Below are 17052 nucleotides of genomic sequence, written 5' to 3' on the forward strand. Positions count from 1 at the left end.
TATGTTGAATAAGAGTGGTGAAAGTGGACATCTCTGTCTTTTTACTGTTTTTAGGGAAAATGGTTTTGGTTTTTACCCATTGAGTATGGTGTTTGCTGTAGGTGTGTCATATGTGGCCTTTATTATGTTGAGGTATGATCTCTCTATTCCCACTTTGCTGAGAGTTTTTATCAAAAATGGGTGCTGGATTTTATAGAATGCTTTTTCTGCATCAATTGATAGGATCATGTTATTTTTATCTTTCAATTTTTTTTATGTGATGCATCAAGTCTCTTGATTTATAAAGATTGTACCATTGCATTCCTGGAATAAATCCCTTTTGGTCATGGTGTATGATCTTTATAATATGTTGCTAGATCCGATTAGCTAATATTTTGTTGAGGATTTTCACATCTATGTTCATAGGGATATTGGTCTGTAATTCTCTTTCTTTGTAGTGTCTTTACCTGGAATTATGGTAATCTAACCTCATAAAAAGAGCTTGAAAGTGTCCCTTTCTCTTGAATATTTTGGGAAAGTTTGAGGGGTATAGGTATTTAGTTCTTCGAATGTTTGGTAAAACTCCTCTGTGAAGCTGTCCAGACCAGGGCTTTTATTTGCTGGGAGTTTATCATTATTATTATTATTATTATTATTATTATTATTATTGCTTCAATTTCATCAGTAGTTATAGGCCTATTCAAGTTTTCTTATTCTTCCTGATTATGTTTTAGAAGATTGTATTTTTCTAGGAATAATGTCCTTTTTGTCCAAGTTGTCCAGCTTATTGGAATATAGTTGTTCAGACTTTTTTACCATCCTTTGTATTTCAGTGGGATCAGTTTTTACTTTACCTTTTTTGTGTCTGATTTTGTTTATTTGAGTCCTCTCTCTTTGTTTCTTGATGAATCTGGCTAATAGTTCATCAATCTTATTTACTTATCAAAGAACCAGCTCTTGGATACACTGATCTTTTGTATTGTTTTGGGTTTTTTAGTTTCTATGTAATTTATTTCTGCTCTTCTGATCTTATTATTTTCTTCCTTCTGCTTACTGTGAGCTTTTCTTGTTGTTCTCTCTCTAATTCATTGATTTGTATGGTTATATAATTTATTAGAACTTTATTCTCATTTTTTGAGGTAGGCCTGTAATGCTGTGAACTTCCCTCTCAGAACTGCTTTCGCTCTCTCCCATAGACTTTGGGTTGTTGTGAGTTCATTTTCTTTTGTTTCCAGGAAGTTTTTTTATTTCTTCCTTGATTTCTTTGGTAACCCATTCATTATTTCAGAACATGCTATTTAGCTTCCATGTGTTTAAATATTTTTTTATTGTAGTTGATTTCTAATTTCATGCCATTGTGATCTAAGAATATGTTTGATATGATTTTAATCTTCTTGAACTAGTAGAGACTTAGTTTGTGTCCTAACATATGATCTATCTTTGAGAATGATCTATATGCACTTGAGAAGGATGTATATTCTATAGCTTTATGGTAAAATGTTCTGTAAATGTCAATTAATTTAATCTGATCTAGTGTGTCATTTAGGATCTCTGTTTCCTTATTGACTTTTTTGTCTAGAAAATCTATCCAGTGATGTCAGTGGGTGTTTAAGTCCCCTACTATGATTTTATTGCTGTCCATCTCTCCCTTAAAATGCTCCAGAAGTTTTATACATATATATTTGGATGCTCCTGTATTGGGTGCATATATGTTTATCAGAGTTATATACTCTTGTTGTATCAATTCCTTTGATACTATGAAATGGCCTTCATTGTCTCTTGTTATGGCCTTGACTTTGATGTCTGTTTTGTCAAATATGAGTATTGCTACCCCAGCTATTTTTTTCATTTCCATTTGCTGGGAAAATTTCCATCCCTTCACTTTCATTCTATGTTATTCTTTTTTTCTGAAGTGGGTCTCTTGTAGACAGCATATACATGGGTCCTGTTTTCTTATCCATTCAGCTATCCTATGTCTTTTGATTGGAACATATAAGCCATTTACATTTAAGGTTATCATTGATAGGTACTTATTTGTTGCCATTCTTATTTTTTATGCTTATGTTCTCTTTCTCTCTAGTTTTTTTTTCTCAGCATTTCATGTAGTGCTGGTTTGGTGGTAATAAACTTTTTTAGCCATTTTTTGTCTACAGAGCTCTTTATTTCACCTTCTATTTTGAATGACAGTCTTGCTGGATAAAGTAGTTTTGGGTTCAGTTCTTTGGTTTTCATTACCTTGTATACTTCATGCCACTCCCTTCTGGCCTGAAGTGTTTATATTGAGAAATCAGCTGACAGTCTAATGGGAGGTCCCTTATAGATAACTGTCTCTCTTTTACAGCCTTTAAGATTCTTTCTTCGTCCTTAATGTTTGCCATTTTAATTATGATGTGCCTAGGTGTGAGTCTTTGGGGGTTCATCTTGATTGGAACTCTCCATGCTTCCTGAACTTGAGCAACTTTTTCCTTCACCAGGTTAGGGAAATTTTCTGCCATTATTTTTTCAAACAGGTTCTCTATTCCTTGCTTCGATTCTTCTCCTTCTGGTACCCCTATGTTGCAAATGTTACATTTCATGTTGTCTCAAATCTCCCTTAGACTCTCCTCCTGCTTTTAACTATTTTTTCAAATTGCTGCTCTGACTGGGTGTGTTTTTTCTACCTTGTCTTCTAATTCATTGATTTGATCAGCTTCTTCTAGCCTACCATTGAATCCTTTCAGGGTGTTCTTAATTTCAGCTATGTCATTCTTCATTTCCTCTTGATTCTTATTCATGTTTTCTTAGTTCTCCTTTGCTCCTTATAATTCTCATTAAGTTGCTTGTCACTCTTACTATGTTGTTTGAGCACCCTTATTACTTTGAACTCTTTATCTGACAAATTGCTTGCCTCCACTTAATTTAATTCCTTTTCTGGCAATTCCTTCTTTTCTTTCATTGGGGGTTGTTTCTTTGTCTCCCCATTTTTTCCAGCCCTTTGTATTTGTTTCTGTGTATTGATCAAAGTGCTATGCCGTCCAGACTTTGCTGGTGGTCTTATGTAGTAGATGTTTCATGGGACCCAGCTGTGCAGTCTGCTAGATATCCTGAGCTAGGGATGCCCCTCGCTTGAGTAATTTGAGTTCTGTTCTAACTGGGTCTTGAATGTTGTTTTCCCATTTGTGGATGGAATCTCCCCTCATGCCGACTGACTATAAGGCTCAATGCTGACCACATTGTGTGAGCTGTTGTGGAGGTACTGACAGAACAGTACAAAATACACCACCACAGACACGAAAGAAAAGAAATAAAACAAAAACATACACAAAACCCCTACTACAACAACAAAAGAAACATCAGAGAATTAGGAAAGTGAAAAAAGAGCAAGAATAATAGAGGAAAAAAATACAAGGAGAAAACAAAAGAAGAAAGAAAAAAAGGGGAGGAATATGAAGGGGGAGAATCAAAAGAAAGAAAATAAGAGTAAAGAATAGGGGAATAGGGGGAGGAAAATAGTTTAAAATAAAAGAGGAAGAAAAAATTAAGAGGAAAAATAGAGGACAAAATAGATACACCCAAAATAAGAAAAGGAAAAAAGATGAGAAAGCAGAAGAAAAATGATTGAGTAGGAAAGGGGAAGAGAAAAATTGGATCTATGGTTGAAACAATAGAGACAAAAAAAACACCAAATCAATAAAACAGGTAGATAAAGAAGATATGTTAAAAAGCAAAAAGAAAGGGAAGGAAAAACTAGGAGAAAAAAAGTGAAGTCGGGTTCATCTCAGCTGAGTTTAATGCCTCTTGGGAGCCTCCTTTGGATCCTGCTTTTCTGATGACTGTGGCTGGCTGTTCTGGCTGCCAATTCCGGGCTTCCTGGGAGGTACTTAGGTGCTAATCGCTGTCAGAGATTGTCCTTCTTCGGTTCTCAGCAAGCTGCTTGAAGCCCAAGCAATCCACAGTTTGTGTCTGTCTCCACAGGACTTGGCTGCGTGTGAGATGGGCCAGCTGCCCTCTATCGCAGGTTTGTTAGCAGCATGGGCCCAGGACTGGGTCAGTGCGCTTCCCTAGGTTCACTGGGCTCCGCCTCTGCCCGCTTCACTTGCCAGGCAGCTGTCAATCTTAGTCACTCAAAAGTCTGTTTCTGAAAGGGCTTTAGGCAGAATCCAGGGTCTCCCAGCCTGTTCAGATGGCAGGGAATGTGGTGGGTGTGTTTCCCTGTCCCAGAGCTACTCCTCTGCGAGTGGTCCAAAGTATTACTCTGCCCTCGGCTGGATGGAGATCCTTGTATGCAGCCCAGTGGGATCGGCTGGAAACCTGGAGTTTCTATCAGCTCTCCCCTGTGGGGAAGGCATTAGTCAGGTTCCTGGGATAGTGGGGTGGACGGAACCTCCCCCAATCCAGTCACTGAAGCTCCCTGACTGTTCAAACCCATAGGCTTGGCCTCTGGTTTTGTTTCCTCTGAAAAGGTCAAGATGCAGGGTGTGGCAGGCAGGGCTCATGGGCGTGGGGTGGGCTCTATTACCTAGGGCAGGGGTGGGCAAGCTTTTTGTGAGTGCGTGCCAAAACCAGCACAATCTCTGACTCAAAATTCTTCTGCGTGCCAACCCTAATTTTTTGAGAACATGTTACGCCTACTTGTTATCTCTTAAGGTGTATGTATGTGAAGAAACTTGAAGAAATAATAAAATTCATTCGAGCGACAAAAACACAGTATATGATGATGGAAAATACATTTATTCTTTAATGTACACATGTACACTGATAGTCCGACAGAAAACTTTATGACTCTGTTTGGTATTATCAGTGGGACTTTTGCTGCTGCATCACTGATGACAGAGATTTTACATCAGGTTTATATTTCGTGACCTTCAGAGATATGCACGAGCTACTACTTTCATCCGTCAGGCTACTCCTATTACGAGACTTAACAAAATTCATCACTGAGAACAAAGATTCACAAGCGTATGTGGATGAAACCAAAACACTGGTCGTATCTAGGAAGGCAGGGAGAGTTAAGGCAGAGGCATAGAAATTGCTCTTCCCCTCTCTCGTCAATCCATGTCTATGGTCTTTAAAATAACTTGTTATGTAAAATTATTTATTTATCTAAGAAGCACCTACACTGAATTTATCTGAAAAATAAAAAAGTTGATATTAAGAAAAAAATTGTAAATGGAAAATTATGAGAGAGGGTTTCGCGTGCCAGCAAAAGTTACTGGCGTGCCATGTTTGGCACGCGTGCCAGGGGTTGCCCACCCCTGACCTAGGGCTTTTTTTCTTTTCTCTTTTCTTGTGCTATGGCTATTGGAGCAACTAGCTCCTCCCAGGAAAAAATGGCCTTTTCAGTTTGGGGACCTACAACCAAATGCAGGACTGCTGGCTGCTGCTTTTCCACGTCTCCCCGCAATGCTTCCCACCCCAGCCTCTCCTTAGGCACCTCGAATCCACACCTCTGTCCCTGTACCAAACCCTCAGGTGCGGAGCTGCAGATAAAACTTCTGTGCTCTGGGTTTAAAAACAACAATAACAAAAACCAGAAACTGAGGCCTTTTCTCTGACCAGCTCTGGTCTTCCAACTCCAGGCTCCGAGGCAGCCGGCAGCCCTGCCGCCTTTCAGGGCTGGATGTTACGTGGGCTGCGGTCTCGGCTCTGGTGCTCTGGGCTGCGGAGCCCAGCCTGTGCTCTGGGCCTCTGTCTTCTGAGGGAACAGACCCTCCAAGAGCTGAGAGATCCCTCTGCACTCTCCCCTACCACCCCAGGGAGCTGGGTTAGCACCTCTCTCGACCTCACCCTTCCTACCGGTCTCCGGGGGTTTTCTGTCCTTCCTTGATATAGCCTCCTCCTCAGCTGGACCTCGGTTGGTAATTCCGGGTGTATGTGCCCCACTTTTGCTTTATTTCCAGTCTGGTCCTGGGAGGAGGTGAAAGAAAAATCTTCCTATTTGGCTGCCATTTTCTTGACTCTACACCTTCGTTATTTGGGGGGGCGGGGGACGGGAGAGGCACTACTTTTTTTTTTTTAATATGTTTTTATTGATTTCAGAGAGGAATGGAGAGGGAGAGATAGAAACATCAATGATGAGAGATAATCATTGATCGCTGCCTCCTGCATGCCCCACACCGGGGCTCAAGCCCGCAACCCATGCATGTGCCCTGATCGGGAATCGAATCATGACCTCCTGGTTCATAGGTCAATGCTCAACCACTGGGCCACACTAGCCAGGCAAGGGGGGGTCTACTTTTTAAAGTGAATGGTCATTATATGTGTGTGTATATATATATATATGCCTAAGCGACCGGCTGACCAGCCAGCTGTCTGGTAACTATGACATGCAATGACCACCAGGGGCAGACACTCAATGCACAGGCATGGAAACATGAAACAGACTGATGAATCTCAGAAGGAAGGGGGGAGCAGGGAGGGCAGAAAGAGATTAACCAAAGATTTTATATGCATATTAGAGGTTCAGTGCATGGATTTGTGCACTGGTGGGGTCCCTTGGCCTGGCCTGTGGGGATCGGGCCAAAAGTGGCTCTTCGACATCCCCCGAGGGGTCCCGGATGGCAAGAGGGTGCAGGTCAGGTAGAGGGACCCCACCAGGGCACGAATCTGTGCACTAGGCCTCTAGTATATATAGAAAGAGAGGGCTAAGAAATTGCCTTAGGCCCTGACCAGTTTGCTCAGTGGATAGAGTGTCGGCCTGTGGACTGAAGGGTCCCAGGTTCAATTCCAGTCAAGGGCATGTACCTTGGTTGCGGGCACATCCCCAGTAGGAGGTGTGCAGGTGGCACCTGATTGATGTTTCTCTCTCATCGATGTTTCTAACTCTCTAACCCTCTCCGTTCCTCTCTGTAAAAAATCAATAAAATATTTTAAAAAAGAAAAAGAAATTGCCTTAGGATTTAACTCTGGCAAGTCATCCTGCAGATTTAGCCATGACTGTTTTTATGACTACGATTTCCTTAATATGAGGCCTCAGTAGGTTTCATAATCATAAAACCCTTTTATACTTTTAAAGGCAGGATTGAAGTGTTTTCAAAATTTTATATCTTGATTTCACTTTGATATGTTATTTCTATCTTGAGATTATGTTAAGTAAATATTGTAGAAGAATTTGAAGTTATATAGCAGAAAAACTATTATACCACCTCAGAAATTTTAACTAATAGATATGTTTCCAAATGCAAAGTGAAATATTTACAGTAATCTTTTAAAGTAAATAAGGAAACCATTTTTTTCTAATTACTTGAATACTTTACATAAAGTTGCTTATGCACTTTTGTTTGAATTCATAAATTTATAGTATCTTTGAGTGGACATTGTTTAGTCAGAACTTTTTTAGGAGCATAGAATAAAAGAATCATGATGAAACTGCTGATGAAAAAAGAAAAATAAAGAAAAGAGGAAAGAAAAATTTTACTGTTTTCTGTTAGCTTAAGGCATGGTGGATACAGATGCTCAAGCAATAACATCACAAGACTTTCTCCATATCTAGGATCTCCTGCTTCTTGGGTCAGTGTCATGCTGAGGCAGGCTCTTTCCACATGGTGGCAAAGATGGTTATAAGACCCTCCAAGTTAACATCATCTTTATTGTGTGTGATCTTTGAAGGAGAGAGGTCCTCTCACAGTATCTGTACTGAATCTCAAAAAAGATTCTGATTGGCTGTGCTTTGGTCATGTGCTCACCCCTGATCAAGCTGTGGGTCAAAAGAGCAGAGTTCATTGAAAGGCCAGCCTGGTTTGCAAGCTCATCTTGTGGTGAGGGTGGTAGGCCCCATTAGATTGTCAAGGGAGACTTTTCAAAAGAATTGCCAGTAGTAGAAACAGTGGCAGCTAGGCAGGTAAAAACAAATGTTTACTAAAATATGCCTTTTGAATAAAAATATTTTCCAAGAAATTTAATTTCCAAATAATTTAAAACAATTTAAATAAGCATCATACTTTAAAAAAAATTAGAAATACATTCAGAACTAAATCACATTTTGGATAATATTATGTTTTCTTTGAATCTCAGTTTTATCATCTGAAAACATAGGGATAATGATTACCTTCAAAGAGATCATGCAGATTAGAAGAAATGATGTAATTGATAATGTTTTATAAACTATAAGATACCATCTGTGTTTTTATGAAATATGATTTATAAGAAAATCAATCCATAAAGAAAGCAAAATTACCTATGTCAGAGTTTGGAAAGTCTCTCTCCTACAAAATGTAGTATTCATTATACTTGTGGTTTTTCCTAAGGAATCAATACTTGAATACAATACACGTTTATGCTTTGTGACAAGATTTTGTTGATAATGATGGGAACAACGATGATGACAATAGTAGTGAAGATAGGCTCAGAAGCTACTCAATAAATTCTTAGAAAATTAAATGTACTGCTAGATTTCTAAGGGGTGAAAAGGCAAAAGTAAGCTGGTTTGATGAGAAAACCAGAGGCAGATAGATGGCAGACAGAGTTGAGTAGCTGGTCTTAAGTTTAGGCTGAGCTGAAATACTCTTCAATACCAGTAGATTAATGACCAAGGTGCCATCGAGATGATCACTTCTCAGAAACATTTTGCCAGTAAAATTATCTGAACTACCGACTGAAAGGAAATAAAGAAATGATTTATGTACGATTCAGTTTCATCTGCTATGTATGTGCACAACATTTTGAGAGAATAAATTAGTCTGTTTGAATCATCTTTACACTTGCTTTTGGTAAAGAACTCATAGTTGGTTAAATGGCCAGCGCTATTTCAGACAGAAAGGAAAAAAAAACACACACAGTAAAAAGAGACTGCTTTCAATTCTATATTGAAAGCCTTATCCAGGCACATCACAGGAATAAATATATCAAGATAAAAATGTATGAAAAGTGAAAGTATTTCTGGAATCACTACCAATATAAATACTAAAATTGCTCACACAGCTTGATCTGGCAGATTATAGAAATGGAGAAAAGAAAGCAATATATGACAACTAAAATGGCAGTGGTATAAAATGTAACTGTAGAAAACCATCTCAGAGTTGCAAATTATTAGAGTTGGAAAATACTTTGGAGTTCATAAGTTCAACCCAGGAATATGCTTGTAAATAGTTGACAACTGTCCCCCCAGGGGAGGAAAAAAAGCCCGGATTTGTAGTGCTGGCCTATTTCTATGGTGTAAATACTCCCCCCATTCCCAATTTCAAGCTGCTAAAATGAGGTTACCGAATGTGGGTTGTGAAGAGATGCACACAATAGGCTGTCATGGGCCAGTGCCCGAGGGCTCCAGTAGGACTGGTTAAACACTATCATTTTACAAATAAGAAAGCAACTAAGGCCAAAAGAATGGTTTCATACAAGTATTTTGCTGCACTGCCACTGCTAAAACTCAGGTTCTTCCTCATGCTGCCCCTCAGTACTGTGAATGCACTATGAGGAAAGGACCACGATTGATTGATTGATTGATTGATTGATTGATTGATTGGTAAAGCCCACAGGCCTCCCCTAGCCTCCTTAAGCATTCCCCTTTGGGGCCCCATTGACCTTTTGACATTGAGTTTAAACTGTGGTTTGTTTGCTTCCTCCGCTAGTCTGAGATTTCACTGACACTTTTTTTTTTCATTTTTGTGTGACTTTAGTACTCTGTACAATATCTAGAACACAGTATATGCTCCAAAAGTGTTTATTGAAGGTATGAACAAACCATAATAACAGAAAACATTTATTGGGCCTACTGTGTGCCAAGCACTGGTCTTTACTCATGTAATCCTCAGAGTAATCATCACAAGTGAAGTATGTACTGTAATCACATGCATATTTCAAATGAAAAAATAGAGGCTCATAGAAGTTAGTTGCCCAAGGTCACACTAGCACAGTGAATGGGTTCAAACCCTGCAGTCTGTCTCCAGAGCCTGTGGCCCTTGCCTATTCAGCTGTCATTCATTCAGTTAACTGTCAGTGTCATTGGGGTACACAGCTTAGCAACAAATACTTTAGAAAGTTCTCCCCTCCGTTCCATATGAATGACACAAACATTTCCCAGAGAAGATCTAGTCTGACCCCTTTTACTAAGTTGAAATAATCAAGGAAATGGGGTAATTAAGTAATCAAGTTTTCTCATTGTCTGAAGATTAAACAAAAACCTGTATTCTAATTAAAAATTATGTTGTGGACACTGGTCCTGAGTCTCCTTTTATTTGGCTTTAATGAAAAAAGGTTAACCTTTTCTTTGATTTCTCAATCTAAAAAGTGGCATCCCCATTTGCTAAGCAAGAGAATCTAAAGAAGGTTTAGGAGACTGGGTTACTAACTCCAGGGGTGTTCTGCAAGGCTTTTGCTTTAAATAGAAAAAAATATCCTCCTTCCCTACTGGTCTTCTTATGGTTTGTTGTCAAGTGAGATAAACAAAAAGCCCATTACTGCCCTGGCTGGTGTGGCTCAGTTGCTTGGAGCATTGTTCCGTATACTGAAAGGTTGCAGGTTCGATTCCTACTCAGGGCACATACCTAGGTTGTGGGTTCGATCCCCAGGTCAGGGTATTACAGGAAGGTAACCAATTGATGTTTTTGCCTTTCTCTCTCTCTCTCTCTCTCTCTCTCTCATCTCTCTCTACTCTCTCTCTCTCTCTTCCTCCCCCCCCCGCCACCCTCCTTCCCTCTCTCACTCTCTCCTCTCTTTTCCTCTTCCTTCTGCTATCTCTAAAGATCAAAATCATAAGCATTCCCTCTGGTGAGGATTTTTTTTAAAAGCCCATTACTACTTTTGTACATTTTCTTGGATTCTAGTTCATTGAGGTTTAGTACCATGAGTGACTTATGTACCAATTTAAGATATGAACCTTATTTTTTTAATGTAATTTAATATAACACCTCAGATTTTTATCTATATATATAAAAGGCTAATATGCTAAGTGTCCGACCATCCAACCAGTTGCTATGACGCACACTGACCACCAGGGGGCAGACACTCAATGCGGGAGCTGCCGTGATGCACACTGGCCATTTACAGAGAAACAGCACCACGGTGCTGGTGCCGACAAAGCAATATTCGGCTTCCCCCAAGTGGGACAGAGGGTCCGCCACCACCCTGAAGCAACAGCCCACCAAATCACAGCCAATGCTGCTGAGAACCCATGGCACAAAAATGTGGCCTACAGCCCAGCCCAGCCTGGAAACGGTGGCTGTAGGCGCTGGGTAATGTCATCTTGTAGCAACGCCTGGCTTCCTCTCCCTAGTGACTAGCCTCCTTGGAGTGTCTTCAGCCCAGGAACACGACTTGCTTGACAGCCAGGTGCAAACATTTCACACTGTAACCAAATGTCTGTGAAGTGTTTTCCCGTGCCTCATCTCATTTGATCCTCACAGAAGTCCTGGAGTAGGTAGATAGGAGACTCAGTGGAATCCTATTTTCTTTTCATTAGCTTCCCTCTGAGATTCATCAGTCTGTTCCATGTTTCCATGACTGTGTGTTGAGCATCTGTCTTCTGGTGGTCATTGTGCATCATAGCTACTGGATAGTCGGCCAGTCGGACGGTCGCTTAGGCTTTTATATAGATAGATAATGATGTGAAGGTATCAAACCCTGGCATTTAAGAGATGGATGAATTTCCTGAAAGCACACAGCTAGAGGGGGTAAGGCCAGAACCAGAGCTCTGATTGTCTAACTCCGGCTTAGCGAGGGAAGCCACTTCAGTGTTAGTGAAGCATTTAAGAGTCTGGAAAGATTCCTATCAGCCAGACATGGGATTGAATCTCATTCTAACTGTGTGACTTTTGGCAAGTTTGCTCATCTAGAAGAGGAGAATAATAATACTTCCTACTTCACAGGGTGTTTATAAAGAATAATTCAGAGGGTTTAGGCAGAATGCCTGGCATATGACAAGCACTCAACATGTTATTTTTATTATATGATTTCTCTTCCACTTTTTTACCCTAAGGAAGCTTTTTTTTGCCCTTTGGGCCAACTAGTTTTCTAGCCTTCAAAGCCTATATACCTAATTAAGTGCTTTCATGTGGACCCTGAAATCATTGTGTCCTTGACCTTCTGCCTTAGGTTTCTTCCCTATCGTTCATAAACACGAAGAGGAAGTCATAATACATTGTATTTTATCTCAAAGGAGCACTCAGAACTACTAAGCAATCTTTTCTCTCATTTCTTGCTGATCTCAGTTTGCATGCCCTACTGTAGCTCTTTTAAACCTGCTCCTCCTCCTCCACCCTGAAGTCCCTAAGCCCTCGCTGTATTCATCACTTTCAGCAGATGGTCATATACTGTAATTTATTTGTTAAAGTTTGAGATCATGTGCCCTGAACTCCTTTAGTGTCCCTATACTTCATCTGATTTCTGATCCTCTCCTCTGTCTCAGATAGAGTGACTTGTCTTATGTGCCAGGGCTCTTGAAAATGCCTCTTTCTGTTTCTGTGGAATGTTGTTCCAACAATTTTTCTCTCCCTCATTTGCCCTCTGATTTCCCCACCTCTCTAGGCTCAACTACTCTCAGTTCTCCTGACCAGGCCATGTGCTCCCCTCTGCCTCTATATCTTTGCACAAACTGCTCTGCCCCCCAGAAATTTCCATTCTCCAGGCTCCTTCAAGCTTCAGCTCTAGCATTACTTCCAGGTTGGCTGCCCTTCCTACACATCCCCATAACCATCTATAAACCCATACCTCCACCAAGTGATCATGAGCTTGCTATGGAGAGGCCCCGTGTCTGAATTCCAGCGCTACTACACCAATACATGTTAATGGAAGAAAGGGAGATCTACAAATAAGCATATATCTTTTCTAAAATTTAAGAATAAACTCCTCTTTACCCTGGGTTGCCTTCCTCTTGTTATTCCTTTAACAAACATTCTACTTCCTCACCACACATTCCCTTGCAATTTAGTGTCCAAAACCATCATTGAATCTACTGAAAAACTACTCGTGAAGGTCACCAAAGAGCTTACGTGTGGACCACATCCTCCTTGAGCCTCTCACCTGGCCTGGTTTCTGTGACTATGAAATACAGGTTTGCTTGATGCCTCACTAAACTTACCTTTATTAACTCCTTCACTGTTTTTCCCAATATTTGGTTCATTTGTCTTCTCTTCTTTCACCTTGTCTCTCCATGAACATACTCTTGGGCTTAACCGTCATGTTTATGCAGATAATATGCAAAGTTTATTTGTAGTCAGACTAGCATCCCAGTTAGTCCAGCAAGGCCGAGTGCTGAATATTCATTTTTTTCTAGTGCAGAGATGGCACTCATGCTTCCATTTGCCACTGTTTCACCCAAGAGGGATATTGTCTCAACCAAGACCAATTGCACCCATTTCCTGGAAAGGGCAGGCTTCTCAGAATCCTTTCCTTATTTAACTCCTCTATTGTTTGACACAAATGCTCTGTCTGCTTGGAATTTTCATTCTTCACTTACTAGTATTCTGGACACCTACTTCCTGACGAACAATTTAAAACATACTAGTCTTCCCTATATTAGAATATTTTCACACATTTCTCAAAATCATGTCAAACTCAACATGTTTAGAGCCAACTTACTATATTCCTCTGTCTTCAACCCAACTTCCTCCTTCTGACTGCACTGGTTTTGTAACTTATTTCCCTTTTTCCAAGATGACCACTAATCATCTTTGCCTTCTCCTTTGTACTCCACCAATTTAGGTGTCAGTTGTATTTATTCAAGTATGTCTCTCATTCATCCCTTTCTATTATTTGGTGCCACCATGTTGGCTGGCCCTTGTTACCTGGTTATGGGCTGTTAGAATAGTATGTCATCTGGTCTTCCTGTTGCCAACTTCTCCCTGCTCTAAGCCACCTTGCCTCCAGAGCAGTCCTCCTAGAGCAGCGGTTCTCAACCCTTTGGCGGTCGAACGACCCTTTCACAGGGGTCGCCTAAGACCATCCTGCATCTCAGATATTTACATTACGATTCATAACAGTAGCAACATGACAGTGATGAAGTAGCAACGAAAATAATTTTATGGTTGGGTCACAACATGAGGAACTGTATTTAAAGGGCCAGAAGGTTGAGAACCACTGTCCTAGAGTAAAACCTGGGTTATATGGCTCTGCAGCCCAAAAGCCTTCAAGACTTGCTATTATCTCTTAAATAAAACCCCAATTCCTATAAAATTTAGTAGAGTATAATTATCTTTGATTTTTTTAGTCCAAAATATTTGGATTTTAGTTCTGGCTACTATATTTACCTTTTCTGTGACTTTGAACTTATCGCTTAATTTTTATTCAGTGTGTATTTATTTAACATCTACTGTGTTCTAGACTCTGTGCCAGGTACTTGGGATATAGTGATGAGCCAAACAGACCTTGTCCTTTTTCTTCTGAACCTTACAACACTCAGACTTGTCACTATTTCTCATAATCATAGTAACCTAAGTACAGGCCATGCCTCCCTCTCTTGATGCTTTTAGCATTTGGTTTGTGCTATGCAGGGTATTATAATGCCATGTATCATAGTTATTTGCATATGTGTGTTATCTCTCAACCACATAGTAGGTTCACTGAAGAGTAGGGGCCATCTCCCATTTCCCATAGTACAAGCATGAATTCTGTTGATTTTTGTAGACCCAGGGTTAGACTTCGGAATCGTTATAATATCTTGTATGTTTTAGATGCTCCCATTGTCTGTCAGATTTATGCGTTAAAGGGGGGAAATAAATAAGGGCTATTTAGTTTCTATTCATTCTAATGCCTATCCTTCCAGCCTATGACCCGTCTATAATTATTGTAAGTAGAATTTGCAATGTTTATAACTTGTGTACATAAAAATTTTAAAAACTGAATCACAAATCCACTCTGCTTCCTAGTAGAAAATATTATTCATATGCATAAAACAGAATGTTAAAATAATGTTCTTTTTACTAAATAGCTTTTGAGTTGGCAATAAACAATATGCAGTTTTTCCCTGTGAAATAATTCTAGGACTTTAGTCCTGAAGGTTAATTTTATTTTATATATTTTCAGCTTACTGTTTTTAAGTTCCCATGATCTTAAAACATTAAGTTAAGCATTTGTCTATCCAAAACAATAGGTCAACTATAGCTGAATTAGAACCATACCTTTCATCTGCACACAAAATCCTATTATAAACAGCATGTGACCATTTGCTTCTAGAATTTATGATTGTTTTGTTCCAAAAGGAAGCTAAATTTAGCCTACTAATTCTACATGCTCCCAAGGAAACAATGCCTGCTGTGATTTCTAGAATAAATGAACCTGAACCACAATTCCTTTACTTGACTGAAAATTTTGAATATCAACCTAGTCATCAACCACCGATATTAAACCACATTAAACAAATAGCAAAGGGGTAAGAACGAAATTTCTTATGTTTCTGACTTCATTGCTGAATGAGTCTAACTTGGTCGCACTATCATTCTTAATACAGAACATTGCTTGCATCTCATAATGGTTCTCTAAAATTACTCATTCTGGCTTGAGTTCTAAAATTAAACTATGTGGAGTCATGTCCAATGGCACAATGCATCTTTATGCGAAACCAGCTAGAGTTTTTGTTTTCACCCGATGTAAAATTTTCAGTAAGGAAGCTTTGTTTCTAATAGCTTAACTGGTATAGTTCTTTCCATATCTTCTTTGTTTCTAGTGACAACTAAATTGCTCTCTCCTTGTATGTGTTTTGACAGATAAACTCACCATGAAGGCCCCTACTGTGCTTACCCCCGGCGTCCTTGTGCTTCTCATTACCTTGGTGCGGAAGAGTGACGGGGAGTGCAAGGAGGCGCTAGTAAAGTCTGAGATGAATGTGAACATGAAGTATCAGCTTCCCAACTTCACTGCGGAAACGCCCATCCAGAATGTGGTTTTACACAAGCGTCACATTTACCTCGGTGCCATTAACTACATGTATGTTTTAAATGACAAAGACCTGCAGAAGGTTGCTGAGTACAAGACGGGGCCCATGCTGGAACACCCGGATTGTTTCCCATGTCAGGATTGCAGCCACCGAGCCAATGTTTCTGGTGGCGTTTGGAAAGATAACATCAACATGGCTCTGCTCGTGGACACGTACTATGACGATCAGCTCATTAGCTGTGGCAGCGTTCGCAGAGGGACCTGCCAGCGGCACGTGCTTCCTGCCTACAACACTGCTGACATACAGTCCGAGGTACATTGCATGTACTCCCCACAGACAGATGAAGAGTCCAGCCAGTGTCCTGACTGTGTGGTGAGTGCCCTGGGAACCAAGGTCCTGATTTCTGAAAAGCGCCGGTTCGTCAACTTCTTCGTGGGCAATACCATAAATTCTTCCTACCCTCCAGACTATTCTTTGCATTCGATATCGGTGAGAAGGTTAAAGGAAACTCAAGATGGTTTTAAGTTTCTGACAGACCAGTCCTATATTGATGTTCTACCGGAATTCCGAGATTCTTACCCCATCAAGTATGTCCACGCCTTTGAAAGCAACCATTTTATTTACTTCTTGACAGTCCAACGGGAAACCCTCAATGCTCAGTCTTTTCACACAAGAATAATCAGGTTCTGTTCGGTAGACTCTGGGTTGCATTCCTACATGGAAATGCCTCTGGAGTGTATTCTCACGGAAAAGAGAAGAAAGCGATCCCCAAGGGAGGAAGTGTTTAATATTCTTCAAGCTGCATATGTCAGTAAGCCTGGGGCCCATCTCGCTAGGCAGATAGGCGCCAACCTGAATGATGACATTCTCTATGGAGTGTTTGCACAAAGCAAGCCAGATTCTGCTGAACCAATGAATCGCTCTGCCGTCTGTGCATTCCCTATCAAGTATGTCAATGAATTCTTCAACAGGATCGTCAACAAAAACAATGTGAGATGTCTTCAGCATTTTTATGGACCCAACCATGAACACTGCTTTAATAGGGTAAGTCACACAGATTCCCCACTTACAAATGACGAGGTATAAAGCAGAATAGGTATCAGCCTAGAAAAGAACACCAATGGATTTTTGGTGCTTGGTAAATGGTCTTAATCCAAAATATTTGTATATTCTTTCCAAGAAAATTTAGAAATTAAATCTTCATTTAAAAGTAAAATCGCAGTTTGAGAAAAACTCAATGTGGTATTTAAAAGAAAAAATAATATATTTTTACAATTTGGGTTTGCATA

At 40.0% G+C, this 17052-nt stretch overlaps 1 protein-coding gene across 6 annotated transcripts in view; it reads left to right on the plus strand.

Annotated features, from left to right (window-relative positions):
- Nucleotides 1–17052, plus strand: part of MET (MET proto-oncogene, receptor tyrosine kinase) — a 142042-nt gene that overhangs the window by 28506 nt on the left and 96484 nt on the right. For 4 of the 6 annotated variants that reach the window (XM_059711618.1, XM_059711617.1, XM_059711619.1 and 1 more), the window contains exon 2: nt 15594–16807. The exons of 1 other annotated variant lie outside the window; for it this stretch is intronic. In XM_059711618.1, coding sequence (XP_059567601.1) covers nt 15605–16807 — 1203 coding nt within the window. In that variant the 5' untranslated portion in view covers nt 15594–15604. Of the gene's footprint in view, nt 1–12820; nt 12944–15593; nt 16808–17052 lie in introns of all 6 variants that reach the window. One more of the 6 variants, XM_059711616.1, reaches the window with a different exon arrangement.

This window comes from Myotis daubentonii, chromosome 10 (genome assembly GCF_963259705.1).
Source record: "Myotis daubentonii chromosome 10, mMyoDau2.1, whole genome shotgun sequence".
Lineage (NCBI taxonomy): Eukaryota > Metazoa > Chordata > Mammalia > Chiroptera > Vespertilionidae > Myotis > Myotis daubentonii.